General features: G+C 44.9%; 1 protein-coding gene across 1 annotated transcript in view; it reads left to right on the plus strand.

Moving 5' to 3' along the window:
- Window positions 1–23,978, plus strand: part of ncor2 (nuclear receptor corepressor 2) — an 86,132-nt gene extending 62,154 nt beyond the window's left edge. Inside the window, 31 exon segments of the mRNA XM_022751495.1 lie at window positions 149–291; window positions 422–560; window positions 1,593–2,022; window positions 3,192–3,312; window positions 3,866–4,157; window positions 4,939–4,986; window positions 5,316–5,480; window positions 5,651–5,787; window positions 5,959–6,058; window positions 6,259–6,369; window positions 7,081–7,184; window positions 9,505–9,655; window positions 9,819–9,968; window positions 10,116–10,208; window positions 10,746–10,963; window positions 11,065–11,410; window positions 11,564–11,764; window positions 12,403–12,651; window positions 13,570–13,722; window positions 13,819–14,097; window positions 14,238–14,424; window positions 14,554–14,933; window positions 17,314–17,444; window positions 17,595–17,767; window positions 17,949–18,083; window positions 18,798–18,807; window positions 18,809–18,941; window positions 19,031–19,084; window positions 19,929–20,135; window positions 20,568–20,747; window positions 20,873–23,978. Coding sequence (XP_022607216.1) covers window positions 149–291; window positions 422–560; window positions 1,593–2,022; window positions 3,192–3,312; window positions 3,866–4,157; window positions 4,939–4,986; window positions 5,316–5,480; window positions 5,651–5,787; window positions 5,959–6,058; window positions 6,259–6,369; window positions 7,081–7,184; window positions 9,505–9,655; window positions 9,819–9,968; window positions 10,116–10,208; window positions 10,746–10,963; window positions 11,065–11,410; window positions 11,564–11,764; window positions 12,403–12,651; window positions 13,570–13,722; window positions 13,819–14,097; window positions 14,238–14,424; window positions 14,554–14,933; window positions 17,314–17,444; window positions 17,595–17,767; window positions 17,949–18,083; window positions 18,798–18,807; window positions 18,809–18,941; window positions 19,031–19,084; window positions 19,929–20,135; window positions 20,568–20,747; window positions 20,873–21,069 — 5,417 coding nt within the window. The 3' untranslated portion in view covers window positions 21,070–23,978.

Consider the following 23,978-nt stretch of genomic DNA (forward strand, 5'->3'; position numbering starts at 1 on the left):
ATTTACAGTCTTGCACTTTGCACAGCTTACATCACTTCTTTATAACTTCATAGAGAATATCATTTGATATGGAAGCTTCATATCATCTTTGTCTGTCTTTGTTCCTTTCCTATTCTAATCCCTCTGCCTGTCCATCTGTTTATTTCAGGCCTTCTCCAGTATGGTAGGAACTGGTCCGCCATCGCCAAGATGGTGGGATCGAAAACCGTGTCGCAGTGCAAGAACTTCTACTTCAACTACAAGAAGAGGCAGAAACTTGATGAGATTCTGCAGCAGCATAAAATGAAATCGGTAAGCACAGAGAAAGTTTCTTAGCCGTCACTCAACCTTTTTGTGCTCCGCCAAGCAATAAGATTGTTTCTGGGTTTTCTCTGAAGATCTGTGGGCAGTTTTTATTTAGTGTGTGTTTGTTTTGACTCAGGAGAAGGAGCGAAAGGCCCGTCGTAGGGGCAAAGCCCCGCAGAATGAGGAGGCCAGTGCCCCATACGCACCAGAGGAGGAGGAGATGGAGGGTTCAGGAGCCAGTGGAAATGAAGAGGAGGCCCCTGAAGATGGAGATGGTACATACGGAGCAACATACATGACGCTATTTACCAAAACAAAACACTGTATGAATCAAAGATTTTATTATTTTACCAGCATTTATCAATTGGGGCATTATGAATCTTCTATGGTTTAAAATAGGTTACTGTTTCATTATATAGTATTTTTATGGTATTCTATTCTATTTTTTAAGTGTTTAAGTATTCTAAGTGTAAATTGGTGACAAAATAATTCTTGCATCAGCATTTAATTATGTAAGATGATTAATAACAAGCTTGTTGCTGTGTGTGTTGGTTTTTTTCTGAAATGCTGTGAGTAAAGCAAAATGGAGGTTTTAGATGGCTAATACGTAGACTCAGGACACTTTATTAGGTACACTTATATATTTTAAGGCAAATGCAATACAAAACAACAGACCTGTCACAAATCCTACTTTTACAAAACTTATAATGGCCAGTTTTTATCAAAACGCTGAGAGAAGTCTTGGAAGAAGTGCTTTTATTTTTTATTTTGTGTTAGTGGTGTGTTGGTGTTCTGGATTGTGTTATATTTCAGAGTTCAACATCACTGCAAACAAAAACATCTAATAATACATATATGATTAAATGACTAGCTCTCTTACATTGTCAGTCAAACAGAACATTATTATCTTTGTAAAAGTAGAATTTATGGCTGAACTGTCACATTGGACTACATTAGATTTTAAAGAGATACCTTGAAGAATCATGTTCTGCAGCGACGGTCATAAAAGTGTCCTGAAAATCCTGCTGTAGTCTGTTGATACAAGTATACAGTGTAGACTGTACTTTCACAATAGAGCGCTGAAGCCCCAGGGGATTTCGTCCATCATCCCAGTGGTTTTGTGTTCCTCCTTATTGTACAGTGAAACTTGATTAGGCAGAAGACTGGCACTGTGAAGAATCTGGTTTAGCAGAAAGAGATGGGGAAAAGATGGAAGAAAAAAGGACAAGGAGATATAACATGATTTACAGTATAATCCCAGTCTCTTCTTCTGATCTGTGCTTCCCTTTGTCCTCTGTCCCTGCCAGGTGGAGCCAACAACAGCTCTGACACAGAGAGCTTGCCCTCACCACATTCATCCGAGGACAGCAAGGTTAAGGAGGAGGGCTCAAGCAGGTCGAAGGCTGGCTCCAACGCCGCGGACAAGGAGGCATCCAGATCAGATGTGGGCCAGGCAGGGGATGAGAAACCTCCGGTCAAAGAAGATGTAGACTCAGCCATCAAGCAGGAGATAAAGACTGAGACAGGGGAGCCCAACAAAGAGCAGCTGCAGCCAGCACCACCCAGTGATGCCGCAGATAAAAAACCTCCTACAGCCGAGACGGAGGAAGTCAAAAGCTCCACCAAGAGCTCCAAGAAGGACCATGGGGCCAAAACGGGCTCCCACGGGGACAGTGACTCTAGTGCCACTTGCAGCGCTGATGAAGTGGAGGAGACAGACAACACGGATAAGAACAGGTAAGAACTCTTAGCAAGAGGTAGAGTGAAAATTAGATATTTGTTTCCCATTCATTTAAATAAGAAATGTTATACGATGTCTTTATTGTTTGGTTTTTAGTGTCAAAGGGCCTCTGGTTTCTGAGCAGAGCAGTGGTTTTTATAGGTGTCCTACTTCTCCGGTCTGCCACAGCAGACATCAGAAAATAAAGCAGCGAGGGTTTTGAAGTGTTATTAGTTGCCTAGCTACACTGTACGGCAGTGAAGCCGTATTTGGCAAGCGACTTGTGTGTGTACACCACAGGTTGCTCTTTTCTATCAACCAGAGATTTTATTAGCACTTTGCATGAATGAGAATATATATTTTCCGTATACACGTGTGCGCGTCTGTGAATGAGGCCACGAGAAATGGGTGTCAAAGTGCGTGGGAGGAGTGATTAGTTTTGTTTGCACGGTATTTGTTCAATTTTTTCCATGACAGCAGACTGCATGTACTGGCAGAGCCGAGGGAAACGCTGCCCTCTCTGCCAAAGCAAACAAAGGCAGTGAGTGTGTATGTGTGCGTCTGCACACTTTTGTGTTGCCGTGCATCAAAGTGTGTATCAGTCTGTGATTCAGAGAATGTTGTGTGCTTTTCGACAGATGTGCAAGACATGGATATGGATTTTTACTTGTAATTTTTTTTTTCCACACAGGCAGTCTCTGTCAACACTCATCCTACATCCATATCCCACACACACACACACACACACACACACACACACACACACACACACACACACTCACTCACATATACACATATACACACATATATCCCATATATCTCTGCTTTCCCTCATCATTTGAATACTGAAATTCTTTGTTTAGTGAGGATTTGTCAATGTGCCTGTATCTCCTGGGGGCGGGGGAGGGGGGGTGGGTAGGCAGGCATGTGGGGGGTGGAAACACACTCAGAACCTCTGCTCTTTTTTGTGGTATTATCTGGTATTTATCTGTGAACATTTTCAAATGAATTGTTGGATTTAGGTAGGCACAGCAGATGACAGAGGGCCATTTGTGGCCATATTAAAGTTATGCGGTTCTACATCCATTGGCAGAAACATGATAATGTGCCCTCTATCCTCAACCTCCTATTCACTCCCCCTAACATGTCTGTCTGTATGTCTGTCTGTGCGTGCGTGTGCATATAGAATGACTTCTCCACGGCCCAGCCTGCTGAACTACACTCACGATGGAGTCATATCCTCCCCACTGCAGAAGCCCATGGACCTGAAGCAGCTCAAACAGAGGGCTGCTGCCATACCGCCTATTGTGAGTCACTAGTTTGGCTCAGTGTTTTTTTGTCTCTCGCATCACGCAACAGTTAAGTGAAGAACATCTCGGCTTTTCCAGCCTTGGAAAAACTGTCTTTGACCCAGGTTATGTTTTGTAACAGAAAACTGATTTGCTCACTCGCTCACTCACTCACTCACTCACTCACTCACTCACTCACTCACTCACTCACCCGCCCGCTCACTCACTCTCTCACCCGCCCGCTCACTCACTCTGCCATTGCAATGATATCAATACTATCACTTTCACTCTGCTTACAGAGATAAGAGTACAGCAGGTTTAAATTGTTGAGTCATATTTGTATAAGGTAAGCCAGCCAGATGGAGGATGATGGGATAGATTGCTTTGTGGAGAAGAAACGAGATGCCAGACATTAGGGAAACTTTAGCTTACCAAGAAATAAGAGCTGTTTTTTAGCTATCATGTTTGTCAGATACTGTATGTGGCTAACCATATGTCACATGCCAGATAGGACTGGGCTTGTGTTATGGTGTGCGCTGTGTATGTAACCTTTTCCTCATCCTGTGTGTAGATGCCAGAGGCCTCCATGCAGGGCAGTCAGCGCAGTGGGAGTGGCAAGGCAGTGCTGCCCCCCCACGCCCTGGCACTGTACCAGCAGCAGATCACCATGGCTCATGGGGAGTCCTCCCAGGAGGTCAAACAGCAGCAACAGCAACAGCAGCAGCAGCAGCAGCAGCAACAACTCTCAGGCCAGCCAGGCAAGCAGCAGCCTTACACCCCGCAGGCAGACCGAGACAGGGAGGCTCTTCACAGCAGCAGCCCTCGCATTCGCCCGCGCAGCCCCTCCACCAGCGACAAGGATGGTACGACAACTCCATCATCATAGAAAACTACTTTTTATTGGCAATAAGTTCATTTAGTGAAGAACCCCTCACTCAATTTCCAGCATTTCTTCCTTATTAATCTCCCCGTTTGTCTGTTTTTCCCCATCCCATTATTTTCTTTCTGTATGATCCCTAGTGTCCCTCTACAGCAGGGTGTGTGTCTGTGTAACATGGCACATTGCTGAAATTGTGTAGGATAAATGGTTTTATGGAAACCAGATTAGCACTATGAAATGAGCTTTAGTTGCATTTGATCTAGTTTTACTTAGTTGGTCCTTGCTACATGCTCTAACCTTGAGTCTGTGTTCTCTAGTGTTCAGGGTATTCAAGTGTTTCTGGGACACTCGTGGAAAGGGAACTGATAAATGATCTGGTATTGCTACTGACCCAGAAGGGAATATAGTCTAGTTCACTTACTGTGAGCGTGTGGAATGTGAATCTCTGAGAGCACAAGTGTACGACACGCCAGCTGTGAACTGTAACGCACAGCAACCACCTTTTTTTTTTTTTTTCTTTTTTTAAAGACTTTTTAGAAAAAAGGGAAAAACTCTTTATACCTGCCGCAGAGGCAGGTGTGGACATATTTTCAACTCTGCATTCAAGCTAGTATTTATTACCATCTCTCTGCATGTGAATACTAAATTCACATCATGTGGTGACAGTAGTAAAAGCTTTTATGTGGTTAGTGCATGTTTGTGAGGAAGAGAGAGATAAATTCTGTGAGGTTGCGATGATCTGTGGTGTGTTTGTGTCCCTTCAGAGCTGGAAGGCAACGAGAGGTGGTTACTGACCCTCCTGCAGGGATTAAGTAGGTTCACCCCTTGCCTTCTCCCCTCATTCCTTTCTAATTACACCTTTAGCACACTACAGTGCAATCACCTCCTCTGCTGGATTTTTTACTGTGTGTACTAAATATTAGCAGTGGGTTGCTGTGTATGTTAGCAAATAATTCAGTGCTGTGTCACCCTGGCTGGGATGTGGCATGAGGGGTTCTACATGCTCATGACGATGACAGTGACAATGGTGTTGATGACAGTGAGCTGGCAGTGGCAGAAGGACAGCTTCTTGGATTAGAAGAGGTCAGGTTGAGCGCTGTGTTCTGGCCCTGACTCTGTTTGTGTGTCGTTGTTGTTTCAGAAAAGTCCCGGGCTTTCTCTCCACATAGCGAAGCCAAGAAGCAGGCACTGGGCCCCGATGATCTAAGGACCTCTAACTTGGGTCGCCCTGTTCTCTCCCCGTACCCCATGTCCCCACGAGACATGGCCAAGATCAGTCACGACCAGCACTTACTCCACTTCAACTGTGAGTCCTCTTCTCTGTCCTCTTTGCATGTTCTTAACAAGCCTAAATTTGAATATTTGTTAGTGTCTTGTATGGGAAGTTTGCTTCTTGATGCTCAAATGCCTCTAGAAACCCTCTGCCAGAAATCAGATAGTCCGATCTTGAGCTCCATAATGTGTCCTGCCTTTCAGCGTTCCAGCAAGCGGGCCACCCCGCACTCACTAGTGCTGCACAGGAGAGTGGTCGGCTAGCAGCAGTGAGACCCCTCACGATGCCAGAACCACCACCTCTCATTTCCTCCACCAAGCCAGGGGGCTCCATCACTCAGGTACAGCACAACACAAATGAAAACTAGGGCTTTGAGATAGTCGGCCCACGGAAATCATGTTATTTGAAAATTGTATATATATTTTTTTAATATACTTTTAGTAGCACACTTGCTAAGGACAAACAATTAGAATCTAACACAACCTTTGTGACCAAATACGGGTGTCTTCAGGGGACCCCAGTGCAGCTGCACAGCCCGGCTCATGGGTTGGACCATGGGAAGATGCCTCCCACACAAATAGGGTTGTCTTGGATGGATCAGAGGAAAGTGGGTGAGTAAAACTTTTCTGGAGGCACCAGTGCACTTCCAGATTTTCTTTTCTGTAAATTGCCATCTACTTCTAAAGCATCCATCACAACTGATATTGAGGCCTGATCATCTGCTGCATCACCATAGATACGTCTGTCTCATTGTCTCGTCCGTCTGTTTGTTCATTCCTTGTTTTTCCCCAAACTGTCCTGCACTATGCAGCAGGTCCTTTCCCTGTGGTGAAGCAGGAACAGTTGTCCCCTCGCAGCTCATCCTCTCAGGCCGACAACCTGTCCATCCAGGGGACGCCTCATGATTGTGCTTCTGGACGTGGTGCGTGGCTCACCTTTTCTTTTCTTCAATTTCTGTATACAGTAAACTTGTATTGGTGCCCCTACATTTTTCTTTGTCCTGTATAGATCAGCAAGTAAAGAATGAAGAAGAGTCTTTTTCCAAATTTTTTTGGTATCAGATTTATTTTTAAAACTGATTCTGTTTTTGTCACACACACCCTTTAATAACAAAGGTATTCCACATGTTTCATTGAGCTCTGTTATGCTGGAAAGATGTACCCCCTCAGCATGACAGTGACCTGAGACAGACGGCAAGGACCACACTGGAGTGACTTTGGGACAAGTGTCTGAATGTACATGAGTGACCCTGGCTAAACTTGACTCTCATGGGGAGTTGAGTTCACTGAAGCTCATCTAATCTGACAGAGCTTGAGAGGATGTGGAGAATTGGAGAAAATGCTCAAATCCATGTGTGCAGAGCCGATGCACATTTACTCAAGAAGAGTCGAAGCTTTAATTACTGCCAGCGGTGCCTTCAGTTGTCCTTTACAGAACAAATGTGTAAAACTTTTTGACTTTGTCATCACCAAGTAAACTAGACTGAACATTACAATTCTAGATATCAGATAAGGGATATTTTTTACAAACCATAAATCCCAGTGATAGTTTACATTCGTTTTCCACTTTAACTACTCTTAATACTGCTGTACTGCCTATAGTTACATAAATGTCTTTCTTACTATCTTTACAGCTTCTATTCCAGCTGTTCAGGGGGGTAGTATCACTAAGGGCATCCCAGGGACCAGAATGCATCCAGATCCCTCAATTTCCTACCGTGGGGGATCCATTACTCAGGTGAGCTCAGACCAGCAAAGTACTGCGAGTCTTGTCCTTTTTAAAGCTGCTATTCAGGAATTAGGAATGTCCCAATACAGTTTTTTTTTCTCTCTCTACGTTTTTCTACATAACAAAGTTGATGACAGATAACTTGCGCAGTCAATAGACAATCCCTTACCGCTATGTTTTTCCTCTCACTGTAACAGAATCTGCCATGTGTGGAGTTTGTTAGCGCCGCATTGGGTGCGGCAACCCTGATGTGAGTGTGTTAAGGGTATTGTGCTGACAGTGTTCAATTTGAATAGTGCATTACGACAGATAACTGGCAAACAGTTCTCTTCCCCTTTTATTTGGAGAACCTCTGAACTTCATCGGAAATTCATTAGCTAAGTCACTTTAAATATGAGGCATTATGTGGGTTTAGGAGAGACTTCGGCCCAGTGTTTCCTCTCAGATCACTGTGCAGGAGCGGCGCACTCAGGTAAATGAGTTGCTTTCTCCAGACAAAGATAGATCCAAGTGGTGAACTTAAACTGGCGCTACATTGAACTGTGTTAAAGTTCATGGTTGTAGCAGCTTGTATGGCTGTGACACAGACAACCCACCCTCATTATTTTTAATTACCTCCACCTTTTCTGATGGTTAATGCTAGTTTTGCCCATATCGCTGCTGTCATTTGCCACCTGCCCACAACATTTAACAGCCACTGCCGTCAAACTTAACAGCCATCATGTTACTGGGCTTTGACTTATGTACTTATGATGAAAGAGAGAGAGCAGCAGAGCTGTTGAGATCGTAAGGCAGACCAAGTGCTCTGGCTGCTGGATTTCCCTGCTGCGGTGACATAACCACAGCTCCGAGTGGCCCTGTCACCGTAGCAACAGGTACACACTGTACCGCGTCTGTTCCCTCTCTTATTTATCTATTTACTCTAGACGCTGGCTAAACCCAGTCATTGATATGCCCACTGTAATATCACATCACGCTGGCATACGAGAGAAAACAGTGTTGAGGGGGCTGTTATTCACCATGACAGATTAGTAAGGAAAAGGTGAGAGCGATCATGTATACTCACTGCCGTTGTAGAGGGACAACTCATTTGTCTGTTCAGCTTGTTCGATCGTAAAGGCAGTGGTGCACTTTCATTAGGAGTAGATGAGGACTGCTTCAGGACTGGTCAGTGCCATGTGACTCCAAACGCCCATTACAGCAAACCATACTTGTCTGGTCCCCAACATTCAGCAGCATCTTCTTGGAAAAGCTTCAGTCAACAACACTGCTGTGTCTCCTGCTCAGCCATCCGCCCCCGCTCTCATCTCTCCACCAAGCCGTGTAGAAATATGACTCATACTCAGTGATTTGACTCCAGGTTTTAACAAAGCTGCCCGTTGTCATCCGCTGCTGCCAAGTGGTTGCACCTCCACTTCTTTTGGGAGTACTATTCTGTTTGTTTTGTGTGTATTTGTTTATTTTTTTTTCTATCTTTATTTATTTATTCAGATCCCTGTTATCTGTCACCGCTGTAACAAACATTCCTTCTGGGGCAAAAATAATTCAGGAAACAGAATACACGTTCTGTGTGTAACATGATCTACAATATGCGTTACAGTCAAATCAACACTGTTGCTCCACTTATATCTAACTCAACAATCCTGAAGAGAAAAGGAAAGAAAACACACGCTATCTGTACCATAACTGTATCAGTCAGAATTACTGACCTGCACTATTATTTATTAACAGCCCTTCAAAGCTAAAACTAAACTGATTTTATTAGGGGCCTTTATAACAGAGATTAGTGAGTAAGAGCTATATAGTTATATAGCTGCCTTATATGGTTAGCTAGCTATAGTCTGTTATATATCTGTGTTGTATATCTATATAACACAGTCTGCTTTCATAGCATTGGTTGTGGGTTTTGAAATGTCTCACCCACTGTGAGGTTTCGTGACAGTGATTATTCCCCATGAAGACTGTTCAGGCTATATAACAGAACTGACTAGTCAGTGTAATCACACTGAGATTGTACAGGATTTAACAGTGTACATTCAACACCGCCTGTTACCTGTGCCTGACTTGATCATTGCTGTTGGTGTTGATATTGCAGCTGTTTTTGCAGCTAGCAGTTTTTGTTTTAATGTCACTTTGTCATGTAAGGGTGGTTGAGAAAACGGACCAAACTGAGGCTTGTAAACGGCACCAGCTGCTAGTCGATGCTGTCTCTTTTAGGTCCTCTCTCCAATTTGTCTTATAAAAGCCATGATCAGATTTTGTCTCAGCTCCTGCGGCTCACTGATAAACTGATAAAGTGCTGGTCTCATGTCTCCTCTCCTCACTGCAGGGGACACCGGCTGATGTTCTGTATAAGGGAACCATAACCCGTCTGATCACAGAGGACAGCGCCAGCCGAGCTGAGAGGGAGCGAGATGAGGCGCTGTCTAAAGGCCATGTGGTGTATGAGGGTATCAGCGGGCACATTCTCACATATGAACGTGAGTACATCAGCTGGGCTACAATATACTTCATGCCGTGGCCAGCTGTTCATTTTGCATAGGATCTGGCAAAAGCCCAACAAATGGAATGATTTTCACTGAGTGAACCTTAAACTATGAGATATTGTTTACCTGATTATAGTAACATCTTTGTTATTTGTAGGCGCTGCTTCTCAGACCCCTAAAGATGAGGGCCGAGGCCCTGGGCAGCCCGGGGAAATTCTGGGCCTGAAGCGTCCTTATGATGCTATGGAGGGAGGCATCTCTAGAGGACTGCCTATGAGGGATTCACTGTCTGCTGCCAACTGTGAAGGTAAGAGAAAACTCCACTTAACCCTCTGTCACACTCACAAAAGGCCACTGGATGTAATCATGTTTGACCCTTGTCGGCATCTCCTCTGATAATGGATGAAAGCATTGACTGTCGTTGAATCTCTCCACTCCTTTCCCTCTACCTCAGGTTTGATTGGTCGAGCCATGCCTCATGACAGGGACAGTCCGCACCACACACCTTACAAGGATGCTCATCACATCCGTGGTTCCATCTCTCAAGGTAGGATACCAGCATAGCAGAATAAAGTGACACAATGGGACTGAGAAAAGTCTCAAAGTTGTTGCAGCAGATTAGATCTTTGAACTTTAATGTAAATATATCTGCTTGAAAGACAATTCACTGTAATGTCGTCTCTGTTTGTATTCTGTGTTTTCCCTGAAGGCACTCACTCTTTGTGCTCTCACTTCTGCAGTCCACACTCTCAGTGCTCATTCAGCAGAGCTGCAGAGAAACACAGTGTTTTCTTTCGCCTTTTTTTTTTCCTTTCAAGAAACAGATTGTGCCATGTTACCAGAAATCACCCACTGGCATGAGTACTTTCATGTTGGTATTTGTATTTATCTATGTGATGGCAGTCAAGTCGGATAACCATCTTGTCTCATCTTGCCCAGAGACAGTAGTGGATGAAGCTGCTCAGAACATTTCTTTGTTTCTGTCCTATCTGCTTCTCCATTTCTCAGCTCCCTTCTGCCTAAATTATGTCCTGTCCTCTCTAGTTTGAAGAAAAATGAGATTGACATATTCTCATGATTTCAGGTATACCTCGTCATCTGGACCCTCAGGATGGATACCTCAGGAGGGAGGCTAAGCAGATGAAGAGAGAGGGCTCCCCACCTCGTGGACCCAGTTCACTTTCTGACCCAATGAAGGGCAGAGAGGCCATGGTGCCCACTGTGAAGGAGGCAGGCCGCTCCATCCACCTCATTCCCAGGGAGGAGCTCAGGCAGCCTCCAAAGGAGGGCATCATAGCACAGGTATACACACACTAACAACACACTGGGACACTATCCGACCCGTAATGTTCTTGGCCCTGTCTACAACTAAGCTCATTCATTCCTGTTGTGCTCCTCTTCAGGGAACACCCATGAAGCAGGAGGCAGCTGGTTCAGGGAAACGCCATGATGTCCGCTCCATCATAGCCAGTTCACCACGTTCCTACCATAACACCCCCTCCCACCTGGAGATGCGTGCTGACAGGGGCCGCTATGAAGAGGCACCAAAAGGGCGCCCCAGCGCGGTGGTCAGTACGGCTAGCCCTATAGCCCGCTCCTCTCCCCTTACACTGGGGTCAGAGCAGGGAGGCAAGGCTCATCACAGCCCAGTGGGCTATGACGACAAAGGCGCCTTAAGGAACCCTTACCCTGGACCCTCTCATCGTGGCTCCCCTCTGTCCAGGGAGGCAAGCCAAAGGCAGCATGATGGTGGGTATATCTTATCCAATCAAGAGGGTCGTTTTTGTTTGTTTCTGTAAAAAGGGTCTTGCTATAGCAACAGCAGCTGAACTATCCAAGAACAAGATACTTCAACCCAAAGACTGTACATGAAATTCTTTTGTTTCCTTGTTTCTACTCCAGGTTCCAGTAAGAATCCGCCTCAGGAGCGTAAAGCCACACCGACCCCCAGGGAGATGAGCGCCACCAAGTCACCGCTGCCTGGTGTTCCTGATCAGCAGACCTATGAGCGTCTGCTGCAGGGTCTCGGAACCGACATGTACCGTCAAATCCCCTTAACCTTCGATCCTGCAGCGCTGCCCCGTGGCATTCCTATTGACCCAGGTACAGCCACAGTCAAATAAAACATAGAAGATGTTAACCTTGTGATCTAAAACTCTTATTTTAAGTGTGTTCTTGAAGACCTTGCGTATCGAGTGTGGTGTTTTCGGTTATTGATTAGACCTCAGCTCACTTGAGGTTTGGTGGAGCTTTGCTGGCAGTTATGGGAGGTCAACAAAATCCATGTTCTGTAATAACTATAAAGGCGTAAGTTACACAACAGGGTTCAGACCAACAACAGCCTTGCATCAAAAACACATCCTTTTATTGCAATGAGACTTTCGTGCTGATGCAAAATTAGCTCAACTTTTGCCGCAACACAGTGTATCAACATCCGGGAAACCACTGCATTGACCAATCAAATACATGGAAGTACACATACTACTCTAGGTAGAGTACCAATATCTCTGTGTGGTTTGTACTTCATCTTCTTGCCAGTAGCAGTAGCACCACGACCACACCATTTGCAATGTTTTGGTGGGGGGCCTGTTGATCTGAACACATTTAGAGAGGTGAAACAAAATAGAAAAGGGGAGGAAGATGTCAGTCAAGCACAATCTGAACACACTCACTTCATTCTGAGAAGACGTCTGAAAATATCTTTAATCATTCTGACATTTCCTCCTCTTCATCCACAGCAGCTTACTACTTGCCTCGCCACCTAGCCCCCAACCCGGCGTATCCTCATCCCTACCCCTACCTCATCCGTGGCTTTCCCGACACCGCGGCCCTGGAGAACCGCCAGACTCTGCTCAACGACTACATCACCTCCCAGCAGATGCACCAGTGGCCTCCAACTGCTGCCATGGCCGCCCAGCGCTCAGACCTGCTGAGGGGCCTGACTCCACGAGACCAGCCCCTTCCTCTGCCCTACTCTGCAGCCCCACGTGGTAAGGCCACCTGGCTTCACAACGCTGAGTTTGAGTCACATTAAGTGTGATACACCTACAGATGGAGCTTGCTAATAGCTCTTAGCAGTGCAGCAGCACGCCTCATGTTGCCTGGATTTCATTCAATAAGAGTTCTCTAGCAGGTGTTTGTGGATTACTTAACCTGGTACCTCACTGTGCAGCTCAAGTGCATAATGCATTCACAATGATCTCTGTGTTACATTTTCATATTCTATAAAAGGCTGTAAACTTAGTTGGATTCAGCTTTAGATATATTTTGAATATATTTTTTTCTCTGTAGCCACTGCTGTGAGCTCTTGGTATTTTATGTTACTTTGGTCTGATTTTTATCTTGAGCCGTGCTATGCGCATGTCTGACCCACATAACCTGTGGGCAATCAGCTGGTGTGCTGCATCAAGCAGCGGTTAAAGGTAATTAGTAGCTGCTAGAGAAGGAAACACGACTTGGTTGTCAACACGGTCTAGCAACTTGCTTCAGCATTTATCTTCCCTTTGTCTGTTTGAGTTAAGTTGAAATGCAAATGCACTCACTGCTCCCTCGTTGGGGAGCAGTGAGTGAGTGGGGAGTTTGATTTTCAACATTTTGTCTTGAAATGCTCCATAATCAGAAACTCTCAGATCCAACGCTGCTCTCTCAGTTTAGTGCCTTTGGCCTTTTAGCCGATTTATAATTTCTCCTTTCAAAAGGCAGTTTTATTTCAAAGATAGCCAGATGTCCTTGCGTTACTATTGTACCTATCAAAACTGTTACATTCCTGAATGACATCCTGCTATATGGAATATGTGACAACAGTATGTACTTTATTTACCTGTTGTCCTCCAGGCCGAAACCACACATTCCACATGTAGACCAGCTATTGGGTTTTCCTTTACTCTTCTCTTCTTTCTGTCCCCTAGGGATCATCGATCTTTCTCAGGTGCCACACTTACCTGTCCTGGTCCCTCCCTCTGCAGGGACAGCCGGCTCCCCAATGGATCGCATCACCTACATCCCCGGGGGAAGCACCACCTTCCCCGGCAGGCCTTACACCACCTCCCCCATCTCACCAGGTACAATTCAGTTCACACAAGCAAACTCACCCAGAGATTAGATACGTTGCACTGTTTTCATAATTGTTTTTCCTTTTTTTTTTTTTTCTTGTACAGTTGGCTCCTCACACTTAAACAAGATGCAAGGCTCATCCTCATCTTCGGAGCGCGAGCGTGAGCGAGACCGTGAGCGTGACAGAGAGAGGGACCGGGAGAGAGACAGAGAGCGGGAGAGAGAGAGGGAGCGTGAACGGGACCGGGAGAGAGATCGTGAGAGGGAACGCGAGAGGGACCGGGAACGGGAAAGGGACCGGGACAGGGAGAGAGACCGAGAGCGCGACAGAGAGAAGGGCGGGTCTCTTGGAAATGTTGAGCACGCCCCCATCTGGCGACCAGGTGTGGAGCAATTTTGTTTGTTTTTTTTTTTGTTTTTTTTTTTCATTTTTGTCATCATGTTAAAAGTAAAGGCACATACTAACAGCACAAAGGTAGTAATGCATCTGTGAGATTAAATGGGTCTGTTTTGTGCTTCTAAGGTACAGAGCACAGCTTGGGAAACAGTAGCAGCAGCAATGTGAGACCTGCTTCCCAACCGTACAGCCACCAGCACTCCCCGGTGTCCCCTCGCACCCAGGAGAACGTGCAGCAGAGGCCAAGCGTCCTGCACAACACTGGGGGCAAAAGTCTTTCTGTCAGCGAACACTCCAGCTCATCTGTGTTACGGTAAACTGCACTTTAGTTCTGTTTTTATTAAGGACAACACTGGGACAAAGCTTACTTCTCAAACATTCACAGCAAAGTTTACCATTTAGACTTCCTTGTTTATTAAATGGGGTTTGTTTGGCCCGGCAGGTCCATGCCCTCAGGCCCAGGACGCTACCAAGGTTACCCTGGCCACCTCCAAAGGACAGGTGTGCCCCCTGAGGCCTACCCACCTGTCATGGATTCAGGTGTAGCCAAAGAACAGAGTCGTGATGGAGGCAAAATCAGGGGAGGTCTACCCAAGCATGTGCAGGACCAACACGGACCCTCCAGTAAATCAGACCCCAAGCTGTCCAGCCCCAGCCCAGGAATATACCCAGGTTCCTATACCTCGGCTTCAGGCCGGCCCCAACACCTGCTGCCTCTCCAGTCGGATAACCCTCCTGGCCGTGGAGAAAGCGGTACACCTAGTAGGGAAAAGACTCAAAACAAACCGATGTCCATTCAGGAACAAGAGCTCCGAGCACTCGGTAAGACCACCATGACTGCGGCCAACTTCATAAACGCGATTATAATGCGTCAAATTTCTTGTGAAACGGGGATGCCAGAGACGGGCTCGCTTGTTGCCAGCAGCGCCACTGATGGTAAGACGCTCTGGATCCCAGGGTCCCCCTCATCACCCAGACCCTCCCCGTCAGTCTGTGGCCTATTGCACGCTGTGGTGGTTGGCATTATCAAATCAGCCCAATTCATTTACATTTTTTTCTTTCAATGCTATAATTTTTTGCTTTGTTCCAGTTTTATTATTAGTTTCTTTACAGACTTAAAGACCACCAAGGGTGACCTCTGGAAAACCAAACTTGTAGCCTGTCCAAATTGGACCTGACTGGCTGAAATGAAATATGAAGAGGCAGTTTATAAGCTTGATAGAGCATTGATGAAATATTAATAACAACAACTCGACACATTTAATTTTCCATGAAGAAGATCCTAGGTGTCCTTTAAGGCGTCATTTGAGGTAGTTAAAGCTGGTGGGACATTAAGGCGGAACATCCTTTGCTGCTTATTTTTAATTTTCTTTTCGTAGATGATGTGACTTGAATTTAACGTGGCACCCCTCCTCCCTCCCTTTCGGCTGCTTACTTTAAACGGAATATTTCACCACATGCAAGTGGGCATGAAAAGAATATTTTAGACACTTGAAAAGGCATTGCACCACAGGAGGCTTTTATATCCTGTTTTAAATGAGACCGCTTGTAATTCAAGCACTCTGACTTTACACATGCAGTGGCTCTAATTCACTGCTGCATGTCTTATGAGGCACTCCTTCATGTAGATGCTCACAGACCTATTCGAAACACATTGTGCTGGGGCACAATGACCGCATATAACCCACATGACTAAAGGGGAACAAAGTAGGTGTGAGAGTCCCTTTCATTAAAGGTCATTGAAAGCCTTACCAACCACCAAACTGACCCCCTGGGGTCCCAGAGAGCACCAGTGCTACACAGAAGGACGGTGTTGAAAGGGGACGCACATGGGAAAGACTGGGGAGACTTTCAGCCATCCAGGGGGAGGGGGGTACTACAGGTTCTGGCCCTCGAAATCTCTGCATGTTTCTATTTATGGCTCACTGTAATTTATGCTAATTTTTTTTTTTCTTTTGAATTTAATTATTTTTCCAACACACACCCAACACTCAACACATCTCTCTCAATCAAGCCTCTGAGAGTTTGGAATGTGAATTTGTTTGCTGTTGTTGTTGTTTTTTGTTGTTTTCTGCTTCGTAGAACAGTGTGTCACCTCTGTATTTATACAATACTGCAGGGCAAGTGACAACTGCATGCTGAGTTCAAATGTGTGTTAATATAGTCCTGTATATACAGTAGGCATCAGGAAGCATGCTTCTCCAAACAGACAAGACTCTGACAGATAGGACATCATCACCTTGCTGTTGGCACACATTCACAGACTCATACACAGGACTACAGAGAGAAACACTGTAGTAGGCTGCTGTTGAAATGAACCCAGAGTCTCTTCTGTCGTTGCTAGCTAACAACAAAAATCACAGCTTCCTGTCCCTCCGGGGGACTCGTCCTCTCTGGGAGTCTGTACAGTCCTGCCCCCTCCCCTCCCTCCGATGCTCAACTTACATCATCCTTTCCTGAGATAAATACTGTAGTGCAAGAGTTGTGTAAGAAAACACATAGTGAGACATGACGCACAAGGGAAAAACAGTCTTGAAATAGGCTCATTAGTGCTCTCTAGAGCATGCAAGCGGAAAGCTGTAGTCCCACAATGGTTAAACAATAATTTCATAAATTTATGGCTAACCATAGACGGGCCTGTCTTGAGTTAAGTTTTGTACTTGTATTCATAGTATACAGTAAACACATTTGTTTTCTCTTTGTCGCTGAGGCAGTACATGAGGATTTTATTTTTTAGTTAAAAGTTGTCTTTTCTTTTTCAGTTAATAAGTGACTGTGACTTCTTCATTTATGAATCACTGATGCAAAACCAGTCAATTTTAGTATCGTTTCTGGTCAGAGCCAGGCTCGCTAGGTCTGTATGCAAAGAGTACTCTATAAATAGTTAAGAGATGTGAGGGAGCTTGTCACACACATGTTCATGTAGTGTTTTTATAGCAAAGCTTGCCCTTTCAGCCCTCGTGCAGGTGCTACATGAAATGTTTAAACTGCACATCCACCATAAGTCCTGATGGATGGACGGACATTTCTGAACCGCGCATGTTTTCAGTAGGACAATTTTAGAGATCTTGAATTGTGTCACCATGAACTAAAAAACAAAACTAACTTTTATTCATGTGTGTATGTGATTTTTTGCCTCTGTGTGTGTTTGTGTGTGTGCATGGGTGTGCATGTGTGTCTGTTCTCTGAATTTGACTCTCAGCTCAACAGAAGATGGAGCCACACGGTCTGTACCGTCCTCCCTCTGAGGAGAGACTGTCTCCAGGCCAACAGCCCCCGTCCCCCTGTGTTAAAGGCAGCCAGAGGGTGGTCACCCTGGCACAGCACATCAGTGTAAGACTTCTCAACCACTGCATTACAACTGCAAAAAAAAATAGCACAATCTCATCTTTATATGTATGTATTACTATGTATGTTTCCTAAGTGCTGAACAGAACAGGTATTTTCATGTCTCATGGCGTGTATATGTCTTTCCGTAAACAGGAGGTGATAACTAAAGACTACACTAGGCAGAGCCAGCAGCAAAGCTACCACGGCTCTCCTGTCCTGGACTTGACCCGTCCACCCAGTGCCTCCCAGCCCCCGCCCACCTCACAGGAGTCAGGCCAAGGGTCCCGCTATCCGGAGAGCCTCGGCGGAGAACGCAACAGAGATCGGTAAGAATTACTGTCAAACGGGATCACTTTGAAACAAGAGAAATAAAGGTTGAAAGCATTGAGTGGCCACTGTCTTACTGCATGTGCCTTCACCCTTTGATGCAGATAACTTAAACAAGGATTCATTGATTTGGTCTGATGTTAACCATGCTGTATATATCTGTCTTTGTATTCTCCCCAGGTCTCCTCCTCAGCCCAAGGCATCACCTGTCAGTGTTTCAAATGACGGCATCGAACCAGTGTCTCCTGCTGGAGCCAGCTCTGAACCTGAAGTCCAGGGAGGGGCCTCCTACCCCAACGAGCAGGGAGAGCAAGGGTAATGGCTCACGCTGCTGTGGATTTCCTCAGAAAGAGCTCACTGCAAATATGTTTTATTGCTGGTGTTAACTTAAGTGGGTGCAGTTGCATGAAAGTCAAATATAATCAAACTATGTGGTGTATATATTCAGCTCATACAATATTTAGATTAGCACGACCGCAGTTAAGGATCTTATTCCTAGTTAAATATTGAGTCGATTGCTAATTACAGTATTTGAACAAACTGAACAAAGTCTGCTCTTTTAGTTGTTATTCAACGGGCTGCACCACTGCAGCTGCCAGGTGCTTTATATTCCGTTGTGTTAATAACATAATAATGTAAGCCACATGCCTTGAACCATAAGGCGCACTTCAACTCAAAATATATATAAAGTGTAACAATTTTACATGTCGCTCTCCAGAAGGAGATCCTTTTTGTTTTTGATGTGTTTTGAGAAATATTATTTTTCATAAATGTATGAGCTTCTCTGTTCAGCCTGCTGTAAATGGATGGATGATTGATAATTTGATTATAACATTTGTTTGAATCATTGTTGTTACTCTACAAATAATTTCAGTAGAAATTAAGTGTTTGGAATTGGCTTTCAGATGATGCTTAGACATGCCAACTATTGAATTTAAAAGCACAGAAAAATGGGAGTATCATATGAGTGCTGGTTTGTGTGTGTGTGTGTGTGTGTGTGTGTACTTGTGTTTTCTTTTCCTCTTACAGAATGGGCTCCCCGTTCCCCTCCCAATGCCTCCCAGCCTCCGGCGTTCTTCAGCAAGCTGACGGAGAACACCTCGGCTATCGTGAAGTCAAAGAAACAGGAGATGATCAAGAAGATGACTGTGGTGGGGAACGACGGTGATTTCAGTAAGTCTGACCTCAGCACAGACTTGTGATTGCATGTGATTTAATGAAGAGAATGGACTTTTAAAAAGAAACCTTGTTCACACTCTCAGATGCTGGTCAGCCAGGGACAGAGATCTTCAATATGCCGGCGTCTACAACTGCAGGTAATCTCCTCTATTTCCACCTCCTCCATTATGGCATGTTAGCAAAGTGGGTAAATATGGAAACAGTATGCATAATGCAACTTGAGGTCTGTTAAGTTAAGGATGACTCTGCAAGATGGAGCAGCTTACAAGAGTTTGTTTTATATTTGAACATATTGATATCCAAGGCCAAGGTTTTCAGAGCCCAGGCATCAGCCACAGCTGCATGTTCTCAGGCTAGAGCTGTGGTGAAAGGTGCCGTTTACAGAAATATTACAAAGGTCGTAAGGTGGCGTTTACACAGGAAATTAACTTGACCTGTGTTACCACATGACACAGGCAGTAAAAATGCATTTATGAAATAAGATGTTTGGAGAAAATCATCCTTTTCTCAACCCCACCCTCTGGACGGCCTGAGGCACTGCTCTCCCACAGTATTGACCTACAGTATTTAATGGCCACATATGAATGTAGCACAAATTTGTATACATTTTTTATTTAATCTTTATTTAGTCAGGCAGTGTCATTGAGATTAAAATCTTTTTTCCATGAGCAAATGCAATGACTGAAGCTGTGTGTCTGTTCTTCTCTCCTATTTTTTCAAACCTCTTTAAGGTTGTGCTCTCTACTCTTCCAACAATACTGAATCACCACACTGTCCTTCCACTGTTGGCCTGTTTTATCTCTTCATGTCTCACTTTCCTTCTGATACGACTTCATGCTGTGGATCGCCACTCTCTCTTCTTCTTCCTCTTTTTGCTGTAGCTTTAGCTTCATGCCCATTTTCCCTGCTTACAATAGCACTCTCTGTACTTACTGTCCCTCTCTCCCTCTAACTTGTTTAACACTCCCTCCTTCCACACAGGACCTGTGAGTGTCCGCAGCCACCCTACTCCAGAGGCCCCTGGTAACTCAATAGGCCTGGAGGCCATTATAAGAAAGGCCTTAATGGGCAAATACGATGATCAGTCTGAGGAGCGCTCTCCATCCAACGCCACTAACCCGATGGGTCCCAGCGTGTCTGCTGGTATGTCTGTAGCCGACGGACGTGGTGAGGACTGTTTCTCACAAGGTGCGACATCCTCAAACTCTTTTATATTTTATCTTGTTGACTTCTTTTCTGTTGCCAAGCTGGTGTCTTCATAGTCTTTATGGTAAAATAAACTTACGGCCTCCTGGCTGTAGCTTCACACAGACAAATATGAGAGTTTTATTGATCTTCTCATCTGACTCTTGGCAAGTAGATGAATAAGTGCATTTTTTCTTCCCTCTTAACGGTAATTCTTTTGCTTAAAGTCTTTCAACAGTGTGTTTCTTATTTCAAGAGAGATAGTGAAGGACTGAGTTATGTGCGGATGTGTTTTCATTTCCAATACCCACGTAAACACACCTCCTCAACTGCTGGAGGAGGAGGAGGAGCTGCAAACAGAGCTGGATGTGTTTTTTCACAGGAGCGTGTTGCACCATAGCTTAAAAACCAGACTTCTGCCTCCTCTGTTTGTAGGTGGGGGAAAGTCCTCAAAGAGCAGTGGACGCTCTAATGGGCGCAAAGCCAAGTCCCCAGGACCAGGTCTGTCAGGGGGGGAGAGACCATCCTCTGTGTCCTCTGTCCACTCTGAGGGAGACTGCAACAGACGGACTCCCCTTACCAATCGTGTGTGGGAGGACCGGCCATCATCCACAGGTAGACAACCTCTTTTTTTTTTTGTATCTGATTTATTGATGCAGTCACCTGCTGTAGTGGTTCTCTGGAAAAGGAGAAAATACTTTAAACACATCACCAATTCTGTCTCTCTCCTTTTTTTGCAGGTTCAGCTCCAACTCCCTTCCCGTGTAACCCGTTGATAATGCGTTTCCCCAGCGGGACTGTATCCGCTCCCTCCCCCTCCTCCGGCCAGCCGGGGGGCCAGGGCCCAGGGTCAGGACCTGGACAGGGCCGCTCCTGGGAGGAGGAGCCCAAGCCTCTGCTCATGTCTCAGTACGAGACCCTGTCTGACAGCGAGTGACCGGAAACGCCACCGCACAACAGGACCCCGCTAACAGTCAAACCACCTCTGTGCTGCTGCAGCCACGCAAACACACACTCACACACACATATACACACACCTGCTGAGGCACCTGCAAACCTACCCACACCATTCCACTCTGCATTTTCCTCCATCAGTCCTCAAGCAAGGATCGTGTCACCTTTTCACACACCTGAGACACCAAGCACCGACGAGCTGGAACACTGCTGCTCCGTGTGTGTCTGTTTGCGCTTAGGTGTTATGCATTCACTCCAGGACTACTCTAAAGGACAAATCACTTTGTTTTTCTTTTCGTTTTTTTATTTGAACTTTACTACTTTTCCTCACTGGCCTTATCAATATAGACACATGGACCTGCACCTTTTGGGTGTACCGCTCTAATGTGCTGACACTTGTGTGGAAGGGACTCTGAGGTCGTGTCGTTGGTCTGGTCAGGAGCCCGATGACGGCTGTTCTAGAGACAGATTTTCACTGCAGATCTGACCTGAAAGCAGCAGCCCACACAGCGAAGACCCCCTCACGTTTCTTCATGGTGAACTCCAGGTGCAGGCGACCTGTGCACTGCTACCACTACAAGAACACTTGTGAGAGGACGGGAGGAGGATCAACATCCTGTTTTTCTTGTTTTGGTTCTTTCTTTTTCTCCTTTGAATTCAGTCCAGTCCTGTGTTTGGAACGTGAGCTGAGACCTTTAGTACATTTTGATGGTGAACTTTTGATGGTGTCATTTGTTGTCTCTTATCTGCAATGATGTATCTTTTCTGGGGGCGGGGGGCAGAGATTGTTATGTGGGAGGGTCATATCATTGGTTTACAGGGTAAACATGCTGTTCATCGCTGATGTCATCATATATTTGGGAGGGTCAGGAGAGCGGCGAAGGCCGGCTGACATCAGGCATCCACGTGGGGAGAGATGCTTTGCCAGATGGACGGCACTGAGACAAGTGACACTTTCTCACTGTTTTTATATTAACCATGTCTGTGTTTGTTGAAACCGTTTTTTGGATATTAAGCACTTAGTTGTCAGTCTGTTCACAATGGCATTTTTAAGAATCTGTGTTTCCTGGGGGAGGTAAAAAAAAAAATGGACTCAAGAACAGCATAGAAATCCCACTGTGGAGGTATCCTTTAACACCTACCTGTTTATTTTGGTCTTGCCACCGATATTCTTTAGCGCTCCCACACTCAAAGCGACAATCACATTTCAGTGAACGACGAATCAGCCGCTTCGAGCAGGTGCGGACCGACCTTAAAGCTGCTTAAAGGCAAATTCCTCAGCATCACTTGGAGTTTGCTCGCATTGAAGAGGTGACAAAAAATAAAAAAATAAAGCCATCTTTCTATGACCTCTTGGTCCATGGCGGCGGCAGCTTCAGCCGGCCCGCTAGAATCCCGTCTAGGAGCTGTTGTGACGGTCTGACCTCTGACCTTTTACTGCCTAGTGGTGGACCTGAGACTCAACTCCTCATCCAGGCAGATTTTGTACAGTTATGAGATATTCCTAGTGTTAAGTGCCATTTATTTTACATATACAGTACTGAAGTTACCAAGTGACGCACAATTTTTCTTTTAGCCCCCCCATGCCAGGGTTTATACTGTCCATGCAGGGAAATCTGAAATCAAAAAAGCAAATGGAACGTCCTTTTTTTAATTTTTTGTTTTTTTGTGTGTTGCATTTATTATTTCTTCTTCCAAACCCATCACAGCCTTAGCTTTTAACTGTTTCACTCATTAGATTTATCATCTAAACACGACAATGCTGTATCACAGGACAGCTTACCTGGGCCTGCATCAGATGTTTTCTCCACTCTATGAGACCCATGACATACTTCAAGTGTACTTCATTGCACATCCTGTGTTCGTACGGGTCAGAGGAAGTCGAGGGGAAAGGCATTCGAAAGCATTCTGGTAGTTTTTTTTGTAACATTAGTTGACATGTTTTCACATTTTACTTGCAGTATTTTTTTAAAGGTCGCCCTTTCTGTAAATGATGTGAAATGTTTCCCCTTGTGACTTTGTGGAAACCAGCGACGGTTTCTGTCCCCTGACTGAACACTCTGAAGCGATGGCAGTGAGCTTATTTAGTAGTTTCAGGAAGACTCACCTCTATCTCTAGTTGTTTTTCTCACAGGGGATTGTCACAACACAAACATGACTGTTATAGGACTACCTCCTCTCCCTCCATCATTCTACTTACCTGCAGAGGATCATCTCAGCCATGTTTTAGCTCTGAGTTTGTTTTTCCTATCCAGACTGATGGAGGGTTTGTAATTTCATCAGGCGAAGCAAAAATACAGCCAGGCTCTGTACATCGGTCTCTCTGCGTGTTTGTCATTTATCCACTGATGAAATTTAAGAATGTGACGGTAAACAGACTAAGCCATATCCAGCTGTTCCCTGAACTGATGACAGACTAATAGGTTGTTTTTAAAAGTATATAATGAAATCAGTTTTAACATGCATCCATTTTGTTGTTGTCCTTAAAGTTTCTGTGTTCAATACACACCTGTTTCATTATAAATCAAAAAATAATCATTCAAACCGAAAACGACAAAGTTGATATCTTGATGTGTTCCCTGGACTGTCCAAGGGTGGGTGGGGGGATTGACATAAACAGTACATTGTTCAACAATTTTTGTGCATAATGATTTTTTTTTTTTTTTTTTATTATAACCCACTGTATAATAGCAAGGATTGTATATAAAACTGAAGAGATGTAAATATTTATGTGGCTTGCTTCAAGGTTGGTATTGCAAAAAAAAAAAAAAAAAAAAAAATATTCACATGGTTAAATTCTACATGCCCACCAGCAAGCTTTGTGGATAGCAGTGTAAAAATGAAAAACAAAAAAGACACTGCCTTAATGTTTAAATAAAAAGCTTATTGCCA

Source organism: Seriola dumerili, unplaced genomic scaffold (genome assembly GCF_002260705.1).
Source record: "Seriola dumerili isolate Sdu_G_001 unplaced genomic scaffold, Sdu_1.0 BDQW01000017.1, whole genome shotgun sequence".
In the NCBI taxonomy this organism is placed as follows: domain Eukaryota; kingdom Metazoa; phylum Chordata; class Actinopteri; order Carangiformes; family Carangidae; genus Seriola; species Seriola dumerili.